At 39.8% G+C, this 12,084-nt stretch overlaps 1 protein-coding gene across 1 annotated transcript in view; it reads right to left on the reverse strand.

Moving 5' to 3' along the window:
- LPCAT2 (lysophosphatidylcholine acyltransferase 2) overlaps positions 1–12,084 on the reverse strand; it is a 103,626-nt gene that overhangs the window by 36,796 nt on the left and 54,746 nt on the right. Inside the window, exon 11 of the mRNA XM_006882524.1 lies at positions 10,410–10,563. Within this exon, the coding sequence (XP_006882586.1) occupies positions 10,410–10,563 (154 nt within the window). The remainder of the gene's footprint in view (positions 1–10,409; positions 10,564–12,084) is intronic.

Raw genomic sequence — 12,084 nt, forward strand, 5'->3', positions numbered from 1 at the left:
AAAATCTCTGTAGATGTTCATTGAAATGAAAAATAAACAAACTAAATTAAAATTTTAAAAAAAAAGAAAGTGAACTGGGGGAGGGAAAGAAAGGGAAAGGGAGGGAGATGTGCAACAATGAATGAATGAAAATCCAACTTTTCTATAAACTTCTGTTAAAATCACAATAAAAGGAAAATAAGTATTTTCTTAAAAGTCAATAGTAACCATTTGTAAAAAAACAACACTAAACTTAAGAGTTTTAGTCCCTGTTCTTGGGTAAATTACCTGTGCCATCCTGGGTACATACCTTGTCTTGGGCTGACAGTCATCTGCAAAATGAGGAGGCCAGATAATTTAACATCAAAGGTCTTCATAGTTCTAAACTCCTGTCTAAATCTGAGTATGAAAGGAGACAAGTCTGCAACCTCATGCTGGTGTGGAGTTTTGTTTTTCTCTGGTACTCAGAATTGTGTAGTTGTTGCTATGTGCCATCAAGTTGCCTGTGATCCATAGCAACCCTACATACAACAGCTCTGCACCCTGTTCTATGCTAAGCCAATTTCATTGTTTCCAACAGACCTAATTCCATTGCTCTAGTCACTGAGTCAATCCATCTCATTGGGGGTCTTCCTCTTCTGCGCTGTCCGTCCACCCTTCCAAGCATGATGTCTCTCTTCAGGGACTGGTCCCTCCTGGGCACATGTCCAAAGTATTTGAGATGGAGCCTCAAAAATCCTTGCTTCCAGAGAGCATTCAGATTTCACCCTCTCCAGGACACACCTCTTTGTTCTTCTGGCAGTCCATAGTGTATGATCAACACTCTTTTCCTACACCACAACTCAAAGGAATAAATCCTTCTATCATCCTTAGATATTGTCCAGAATTGTGTAGGCTATGACTATATTTCATCTTACTAATCTTGACTCTGGTACTATGACCTTAAAAGTCATTCTTAACTGCCCTTATTCCCATTTTTCAAAAGTGTTTTTCATAGGGTGGCTTTCTTGATCATGACCTATTAAGTATTTTGCTCTTCCAAACGGAACTACATGATAGGAGACTAAACCTTGTGTAAGGTAACAGAAGTATTTACCAGTGCATTTTGGGTGAAACCCTGCTGTCAAGTGGGGCTTTCGTTTAGCTGCCATGTGATCTGGACCAGACCTTCTTAATTTATTGACGAGAATGTCATGTTGGATGAAATCAAAAGCCTTTTCTAAAGAGCCCATATAGATAATATCTAATTCTTTCCCCTTGTAATCTTGAACTGTCACTTTATCGGGGGAGGAAATGAAATTGGTCTGCACAATTTGCTCTTTATGAAGCTCTGTTCTATACTTTCTTATATGCTTCTGGAGGTCAGTAATCATTGACTTGCTCAAGAAAGTGAAACTTTCTTTAATTGTTGCAGTCTTCTTTCTGTTTTGCTCATGCATCTCTCATCTTAGGAGGAGATGCCAAGAATAAAGAATTTCATTCTCATGTTTAAATGGATATTTCTAGGGTAAGCACACAATAAAGCTATTATGATGGAAGGAATGGGGAGCGGTGTCAACATGGAAACTAGAGGAGGAAATAGTTCAGACATGAGAGACCATCAGACATTCAAGACAACTTGCCCCGCTGAATACCAAATTTCAACTGCTCAGCCCAGGAAGCTATGAGCATCTTCTGGTAGTTGCATCAGTTGTAGAGATTTCATAGAGCAATTCTTGACCAGCTGGGATTGGAATCTACAGAAACTCTCTTCATTTGACCCATGGGATACTGTATCACACATCAAACCTGAACTAGAAATTGTTTGTTTCCAAACGACTCAAGTCACTTACATGCCCTGTCCTGACTCTCAACATAAGCAGAACACTGCCTATGATAGGATTCTCCTGTCTCTAACAGGATCGGGCAAGTATGGAAGCGTGTTGCTTTTGGCGCCCAAGATCTAAGACTTGAACTGAAAACAAGAACTGAACAGTCAGGAAGAACTCAGATAAAGAGATACACTCATTCCAGTGAATGTAAAACAGTATTAAAAGAGCTACCGATGTTTGTAATAGTCACAAAGGCTGCATTACCACAGTGCACATAAATATCTCCTATCTAGTATTTGAACAAAGGCTAAAGTAAGGACAGAGGAACTGAATGCAAGCTAGAAAGCAGAAATGGGGAAAACTTTGCCCATTTTTCACTCCTTTTTTTTAAAAATAGATTGAAAGTAGTAATCATCTGTCTGTATTTTACAAGATGATCTATACTGGAGATCCATGGTATTAGTAATAGGATCGAACAAGCACTAGACTATACCCGAGGGATTACACATCAATCTCCATCATTTTTTCCTTGACACCTGTGAAGGTGATTGATACACTCGGAACTGAAGAGCAATAGCAACAAGAGGTAGACAGGCTAGTCAAGGGTAAAGGTTCAGCGCGCTCTGCTTTAAATCAGAGCTCTGCACTATCCCCCAAATTAACAATGGCCAACACATATAGGAACTGAATGCAGCCCTTCAATCCGGTCCTTAAAACTACCACAGACTTCGTTTCATCGGTTTATTAAATATAGCAGGGCTCAGCAAAGGCAGCCAGGCAGGTCTTTTAAAAACAAAGATTTATTAGAACACGTCCACACTCTCTTGTTTTTATACTATCGATGGCTGCTTTCACACAACAACAGCAACAACAACAAAGACGGATTGCCACAACTGCAACTACATGGTCTACAAAGCCAAAAATACCGAAGGCACCCTGACGGCACAGTGGTTACGTGTTCAGCTGCTCTGAAGGAAAGACCTTACGATCTTCTAGGCAAAGATTACACTGTAGGAAACTCTCTGGAGCAGTTCTGTCCCACAAGGTTGCTGTGGGTTAGAACAAGAGGATGAGCACAGCATAACAAGCAGTGTTTGCCCATTAATTGAACGGCTGACTATCTGAACCCACTGAGCATTTCTGAGGGAGAAAAGAGATAATGCTATGCTCCTGTAAAGATCAGTCTCAGAAAGCCTATGGGGTAGTTCTCTCCTACAGGGTCCCCCCTTAAAAAACAACAACAAACAAACTTCTTGCGACTTGTTGGAATCAACTTCATAGCTGACCCTCCGGGAAGTTTTCAGGGGATATAAATCTGAGAGGAGGAGACTATCTAACTAACTTTATCCCGCAGAGCAGTTGGTAGATTCGAACCACCTGTCTTTGGGTCAAGAGTGCAACTCTTTACCCACCAGGCCACCAAAGCTCCCTATTGGGCCCATGTGAGTCAGAACTGACTCAACAGAACATGATAACAAGAAGTATTTGGCTATTAACTGGAAGCTTAGCAGCTTGAACTAACCCAGCAGCCCTGTGTGTAAAAGCCATGACGATTCGCTCCTTTACAGCCCAGAAAACCATCTTGGGCAGTTCCTGTCTACTCCACGGGGTCTACATCAGCTGAAACGGACTGGGTGGCACCTGAGAACAACCACCTTCACAGGAAAAGTTTACTGACGCTTGAGATCTAGTTTTACTCCCTGTGGGTATATATTCTGGTATGCTTATATGTGTCAGATGGAACATTAAGCTGAATATATCATAAGATACAGTAAAAAAGAAGGTGTGACTTTCTACTAAGAGCAGGCACATGGCATACTATGCAGCTAACAAAGATTGGGTACTGATTGAAATAGTTGAGGATTTTACTCAATAACATAGATAAATTAAGAAATAATTTCTTTTATTTATTATATTTTAAATATATATTTATTATGAATAAATAAATAGAAAAATAAATAATTATAGATAAATTAATAAATCGAGAGGAGGATGGACACTCACCTCCTATGTGATTTTCTGCCTCTGAAAACCGGCTGGAAGTCAGGTTTAATTACTTGCTGTGCATCTGTGAGGTGGGAAATGAATAAAGATGATAGAAGAAGAACTGATGCCCTTGAGCTGTGGTGTTGGAGATGAGTACAGAACATCCCGTGGACAGCCAGAAGAACTGACACATATGTCTTGGAGAAAATGCAGCCGGAGTGCTCCTTGGAAGCAAAGGTAACAAAACTTCATCTCTCATACTTTGGCCATGTGGCTAGAAGCTATTCCTTGGAAGGAAATGGTTGGAATGTTGGAGGGTCAGCAAAAGCGAGGGAGACTCCCATTGAGATGGACTGACATTGTGACTGCAGCAACGGGCTCAAGGGGGTCAAAGATGAAAAGGATGGCACAGGATAGGACAGGGTTCAGGTCTGTTGTTCGTAAGGTTGCTATGACTTGCAATGAACTTGGTGGCACCACACAACAACAACAACAACAACAACAACAACAACAACAACAACATGGATGTTTGCTAAACTGTGGAAATGGCTGTGTTATAATGGTTTCTGTGTTAGACAGTACTGTTTATTCATCCTGGTAAATATTCTTAAATCCCTTCAAGGGTGCTGGCGAAAAATTCTAGTCTTTACAACTGAATCAGGCATATAAAAAAAAATGTTGGAATGAAACTATTTTAAACTATCATCTCAGCCCTCAATTCAAACTCTGGCCAGTTTAATGCACAATCACAAAAAGGAAAAGAAAAAAAAGTTAAACCCAAAGATTAAAAGGGGACAGGAGTTTTCCAAAGGAACTTATCCTAACTCACAAAGTAGGCTACGTTTTGGATTAGCAAGGCCACCTTTCTGTTGGACCTTTTCAATATCTGCCATTGAATATCTGAAAACTAAAAGAACACGTCAGGAAGAGTTGAATGGATAGCATTTTCTTTTTTAAATGACAAACTAATAGAAAACTCATAACAGAGGCCAGCCAAGAATGTTGGTCAGGAGAGAGAATAAGGTCCTCAGCCCCAAATTACCAAGCGCAACCGAATGAGATGTAGGGAATGATTAGGAAAGGAAATGGAGGAAGGACAAAAGATAAATTATGAAGGGAACAAGAGACGGGCTTAAGGAGCAGTGTGCATTGCAAGAGTTTATAGTTACAGAAAGAGCAACAGGAACATCCACCCAACACCCCACCCCTTCTTTTCCCCACCCTTCCTCCCTCCACCACATCCATTATTAAGCAGGAGTTCAGCAAGATAAGTTACTCTGAGAGAAACAAACTGCGGAGTTACTAAACTTCCTTGCTTTCTCATCAAACAACCTTAGACAAAATCACTTAAAGAGACAGAAAACATGCCTAGCATGGAATACAGTCTAATAACAACGGAACAACTATTCAGTTCCTCAAAACATAGCAGATCTTCATAGTCAGGGGCATGTGAATCTATTTCGAGAGAAAGAAGAAAGAAAGGTGTGAGGCATTAGTCATTAATGTTTTCATACTATTTTCCCTACCTGCCAATATGTGGGAATCAAACAAAAAGTGCATTAAAAGCCAGTTTACACAAGACTGCACAGTGTAGTGGACCTGGGAGAAGGGATTGTAAAACAATGGGGGAACTTTAACTTTTCTAAGAGAAGAGTATACTGGGGGAGATGGGTGGGCAGGGAGAAAAGTGCAACAATGAATGAATGGAAATCCAAAGTCTCTAAGTTTTCATTAAAATTAATAAAAAAAGGTGGGTTGTTTTTTTTTTAAAGCCAGTTTACAGCCTACATTTCAAACTAAGCCACATCATCAGACAAAGAGGTGCCGAAAGCTTGGTCAATGATATATGCGCAGATGGAATCAGTTCGTGTAGAAAGGTGAACAACCACATTGGAGGCTCCTGAGTCTCCCAACCGCCTGGAGTCCACTGTCTCACTCCAGTTCCGAGACAGTGAGTGTGGCTAACTGGGCATTCAGAAGGACCTAGTTCAGATACAAAATGTACCGAGGATGGCGGCCTAGTCCATACGGGAGTTTTGCTGCTAACTCAAAGGTTTCACCTCTTTGGTACTTTGAATTCATCAATGAGTTCAGTAGGAGAAAGAGGGACAAGCTCCTTCTGTGCAATTTAACCCCCCTGCAGGGTCAGCTATGGGTCAGTTCTGACTCGACAGCAATGAAAGCATCATGAGACAGAGGGACTGCAGTGTGGGCCTCGCTTGGGTTAGTATCTAGGGAAAAATTCTTCATCGAGAAGTTATTTTAATCCTTGGTTTCTATTCCTTCGCTACTCCCACATCTCCCTACATTACTTAACTGTGCTTAGAAACAGTGGGACTGCTGACAGATGAGTCATTAAAAGACAGACTTGGTGGAGGAAAAAAATAAAAACAAACCCAAAACTAAACTGTTGTCATAACCATTCTGTAGCTGTTAGTTATGACAAATTGACATTTGAAGGGAAGGACAATCTCTCTGGGTATTATTATTTATGTTGCTTAATAATCTCTCTGGATATTATTTTCTAGGTTGATTAAAAAAATCTTAGTGAAACTCCTTGAGTTGATTTTTTTTGTGTAGGATGTGAGATGTGGATCCTGCTTCAGGTACAAGTCCAGATTCTGCATGTACAAGTCCAGTTTTGCCAGCACCATTCACTGCAGAGGTTGTTGTTTCCCTATTTTGATGGGTTTTGTTTCCTTGGCAAAGGTGACTGCAGGTGGATGGGTTAACTTCTAGATTCTGGATTCCGTTTCACTGGTCTATATGCCTGTTGCTGTACCAGGACATGCAGTTTCAGTTTTTACAGCTGTGTACCAAGTTTTTAGATCAGGGAGTGCTATGGCTTCCATTTCATTTTGTTTTTCAAAAATGCTTTGCTTATTTGGGGTCTCCTTCCTTTTCAAACAAACTTGACAATTTCCTTCTCTATTGCTTTAGAAAATGAATTTGGTATCTGTATTGGGATTGCATTAAGCATATAGATTGTTTTTGGTAGGTCAATAATTTTCACTACATTGAGTCTTCCTATCCATGAACGGGAAATACTGTTCCATTTAGTTAGGTCTTTTATTGTTTCTCATAGTAGTCTTTTGCAGTTTTCTTTATAAAGATCTTTTGTGTCTTTAGTTAGGTTTCCCAAGTATCTCAGTTTGTGGTTGGCTATTGTAAATGGTATTGCTTTCTTAGTTTCCTAAAGCCCAAAATCATAAAGATCATAAGACACATGACACTAAACTTAGAAGGCCGAGTGGATGGTTTAAATAGGCTGGCAAAAGCAGCCAGAAATGCACAATCAGGAGAGGATAAGATCGATGAATGGGAACTTCTAAAGATTAAGTCCCTGTGTGCATCAAAACCTTTTTCCAATAGGGTGAAAAGAAGACCTACCAACCGGGGGGAAAAAATTTGGTAATGACACCTCAAAGGTTGCAGATTTAAAGTTTAACAAATAATATAAGGCTTCCATTAAAAAAAAGTCCAATAACTCAATTATAAAATGGGTGGAAGACTTTTCACAGAGGAAAGCATGCAGATGGCCAACAGGTACATGAAGAAATGCTCAAAATCACTGACAATAAGGGGGATGCAAGTCAAAGCCACAAAGATACCATCTCACCCAGCAGCAGTGGCAAAGCGTACCAGGACGGCAAGCGATAATTGTTCAAGAAGATGTGGAAAGATTAGACTTTCATACATTGTTGGTGGGATTGTAAAACGGAAGACAATTTGTTATTTCCCCAAAAAGCTGAACATAGAAATTCTATTCCACATGATCCAGCTATTCTACTGCTAGGAATATATCCGGAGGAAAACAAAACTGAGACACAAATGGAGATTTGTACATTGATGTTCATGGTAACATTATGCAAGAACATGGAAACAGCCCAAATGTCCATGAACAATAGAGTGGATTGAGAAATTGTGGTACATTTACTCAGTGTAATACTGCGCAGCACTCAGGAACAGTGATTTTTTAAAAAATATTACGTAACATGGGAGAGGCTGGAGAGAATTATATGAAGTGAACTGACTCAGTCCCATAAGGACAATACTGCGTAACACCGTTATTGTAAAAATAGAAGAATAACTAGTCAGATGTGGATAAAAGTCCAAAGGTGGAAGGGTTGGGGACAGGGTAGTGGAAATGGGAAGAAATCATGGGGTTGGAGAGTTTGGTGGGCAGTGGAAGAGGATGAAGGAATTAAGGAAGATCCAATGGGGACCTGAAAAGGAGGGATAATAGTGGGCACAGATCAATGGTGATTAATTTTATAAAGCACAATGTATGGAATGATCATATGAAACACAATGTAAATAAAGGAATGTGTGAAACACAATATGTATGAATGAAACAGTGTTTATGAATTTTGTATGCAAACCAATATAAAATTTAAAAAGAAAGAAAAATAAAAGAATCCCAGTGAATCTGATGAGCTGTAAGATGGGCCTCCTGGTCTCTGCTCCGTGTTCCATCCCATTTCCTCATCTCCTATCTTTGTTTATACGTCCCTGTCCCATTCCTTCCTGTCAAAAGATGGATGTTTATAGAAACAACTTAAAATTACTTGCATGGTTAGAACCATAATGGAAAATACAAGATAAATCTCAGAAATAATAGCAATAATACAAGTGAAACAGCACTTTTAATTTCCTATTTTGCACATTTACATTGAATAACACACTTCTCCTCTCTTCAGATCTTCATCCATCTGAGATACAATTACTGATCTTTTCTTGACCAGAGCAAAAGGAAAAGAGACTCAGCAAAAACTAGCACATAGAACTTATAGTCTACACGAAGCAGAAAAACCAGGTGGTCTCTGGCTCCCACTAACAAGAGCTCTGATTAGGGACACAATGGATAGACGCTAACAGAAGGGGAGAAAAATTGAGAACAGAACTCAGACTCTTAAAAAAAGAAAATAAATCCAAACTTAATGGACCAGGTGAGATAGAAGACTCTCCAAAATTATCATCCTGTGATTCTCTTTAAATCATGAACCTCAAACTATCCCCTAAAGTCTTCTTTTTAGATTGCCGCAAAAACTGTAGAGAATACTAGCAGTAGCAATGAGTACAGCACTCCTTTAACAAATCACATAGATGAAACCAGTTGGTTGACAAAGACATTAAAAGCAAGGAAAGAGCAAGGAAAGAGACAGGGGCAAAGGAAAGCAGATTACCACAAACAAACTGTCCAGGATGGAATGAGAATGCTGACACACTGTTAAAAAGATAATCAGTGTCGATGTTTTGTAAACATTTACTAAACTTCCACACAAGAAAGTATTTTTTTTAAAATTATCATTACCTTTTATGATACCATTCCAACAACGCATTGTCATTTAAAGGATATAGGAAGACTATCTGTATGCTGCAAGTAAGCCCGGAAGCGAGGCCTGGGTACCACAGATGGAAGGCTGTCTGACGGTACCATGATAAAGAACATTTCATGTATGACATGACAGAATAAGTTTTTAGGCACATGTGTATGTTCTAGAAAAGAAAATAAAAAAAGAAAAGGCCCTGTTTTGGTTTCTATCACCAAACTGTAATTTTTATTTATTTATTTATTTATTTTTGCAAAGTATCTTTTCTAGCAGATAATAGAAAACAAACTGGGGCCAGTCAAAATGGAACATGCCCATTCCAGCCTATGTCTTCCACTGTTTACAACTAAAATCTCTGAAGAAAATACAAAAAACAGCTACATGTGTACAAAATACCACAGCAGGGGTAACAGTGAGAAAAGCACATCTTAAAGGTCAACCAATAAGATGGTTAAACCACAGAGGCATGAAGACAGTAACCCTTATTGAAAGAAAAGAACCCAGAAATCTATTTACAGCAGAAATAGCCTCTAGAACTCAAAATAAATAAAAACATTCTCAGATGAGAGGAAATGAATTTGCCACAGGAAGAAGACATACACTAAAATAAATGTGATAGAAAATTCTAATGGCTGAAGGGAAATGACATCAGATGCAAACTTGGAACTTTAGGAATGAAGGAAAAGCAACCCAAACAGTAAACTTTTGGGCGTAAATACAATAGGCTATTTTCCCCCTTGTTAAATTCTTAAAGCAAGGACAACTGATGAAAGCAAAAACTGTAACATCAGTAGGCTTTTCAATGTATGTATGTAGATGTACATACATTGGAAAATGGGGGAAATAACGAAGAGAAAGCCCAGGAAACATAAAATACAAACAGGGTAAGGGTCCTACCTCGGTTGCAGGCTTTGGAAATTTTACTGAACTTGTAAAAAAATTAGCTCTGCATACATCTCAAAAAATTAGTTATATTTATCATTTACTCCTACAACAGCCACTTAAAGATAGTACAAAATGGGTAAATTAAAGTGGAATATGAAAAAATAAAAATCCAAAAGAAAGCAGAGGAATAGAATTCAGAAGAGACAAATAAGAAGATACACATCGATTCCACCACACAGCACACACACACACGCAGTTGTTAAAATTAAGGGGGAAAAGAATTAAACCCAGAGCCCAACTTTCCTTCAATATAGACCTAAGAAAGTTTGTCTGACACCAGCTACACTCTGGTTTATACTCTGTGGAAGATCAAGAATAAAAATGTTTGCACATTTAAGATTCACTTTTAACATACCCTATCAAAGAGAGCAAAAAGTTGTCTCAAGACATCCGACACGGGCAACTTTAGATACTCTGCAAATTCTTCAATTCCAATTCTCCCTCCTTTTGAGGAACTGGCAATAGATGCATATTCATCCAGATGCTTACGAATGCCGTCCCAGTCTAACCTAAACAAAGACAGAGGTAGAAAAACATGTTATTAGCCCTTCATAGTGCACATGGATACCATAGGAGCATGACTTTATAAACCTAAAGGAAAAAATGTTCGGTGTTAAATTACTGGAGGGAATAGGAAAATAAAATAGGCATTTAAACTCCATATTGTATACGTATGCAGGCATTTCACTTTTTTCAATTCATCGTCCCAAGTGTCTGAAGAGAAGTACCTGAGAAAAAGAACGAGGCAGTGGAATAATAAATGGCTCATCAGAAGGTATTCATAAAGCAAATTTTAATCTGAATAGTGTATCTACTCTTCACTTACTATCTCATTAACTGACATTTATAATTACTGTAATCTGGCAGCCTAGTGGCCTGAAGCTGTGCTGCAATTCCGAAGGCACACAGTTCAAGGTCACTAGCCGTTCTGAGGGAGAAGGATGGACAATCTCCTCTGGTGTGATTAACTGTCTCTGAAAACCCGCAAGAGGGTCAGCTATGGGTCAGTTAAGACTTGACGGTACACAACAACAATATAATAGTACAAAGTTCTACTCTCCAACTATTTTGTGAATCAACTTTGGATGGCAGGCATGGGGGCAACGTCACTAGGGCACTCCTTCCCTTGAGAAGGATCTCCAGCTGTCCTCTAAGAAGCTAAGCCACTCTGCCCCTCACCTACCACTCCTCTCGGCTGCTCCTTGGGCCCAGGCTCCTCTGTGGTCACAGCTTTAGAGCACCTGGTCATAGAGCGCCTGTTCTGGATTCCCAGATCTTAAATGGACTGAGGCTCTTCAGCTCAAATTATCATGGAGTCAAAGGGGAGAAAATAAAGGCATGAAAGAAAATACTGGAAGAAATGCCTGGGAGTTTAATGGGATACCAAATGACCAGAATGAGGCCGGAAGTTCAGTCTTGGTGCGGCCAGGCCCTCAGACAGGCTCTCAGTCCCCTTGCAGGAAGCCCTGAGCCTTCGTGACTCACCAGGTCCAGACTGTAAAGCTGGCGCCAGGACTCTAGAAGGGCTTGCAGGGATGGAAGAGACACCCTGGGAGCAGCTCTCTCAGGGATTCTGACCCAGGACAGGAAGATGAAAAGGTTACGTCATGGGTTATCTACTCACATGGCCAGTTTAATCTTCCTTTGTCTCCTCCAAGCCTCTTCTCATTCAAACTCTCATTGCTATCCAGCTTGTACCCACTTGCAGCTGACCCTCCAGTGAATTTCTGGAGGCTATGTATCACACGTCAAGTGATTGCTCATCTTTCTCCCATGGAATGGAGTCAAACTGCCAGGGGGCACCACTTTTGGCCTAGCAGTGTAACTCCCTGTGGTCTGTGCCCCCAGAGTGACCTCCAAGTCTTCTCGGCCGAGGAATAATCTCTATGTGGACTAATCACAGGACTGAGCCCACTAGTAAATCTTCACTGGTATTACTTCTATGATCATATTTTCTAAATTAAAAAACCAGACAAATAAATGATCTGAAACCAGAAAAATAAGCCTCTACTTCTGCATTATGCTGATTT

This window comes from Elephantulus edwardii, unplaced genomic scaffold (genome assembly GCF_000299155.1).
Source record: "Elephantulus edwardii isolate Elephantulus edwardi_28Jun2011 unplaced genomic scaffold, EleEdw1.0 scaffold00021, whole genome shotgun sequence".
NCBI lineage: Eukaryota > Metazoa > Chordata > Mammalia > Macroscelidea > Macroscelididae > Elephantulus > Elephantulus edwardii.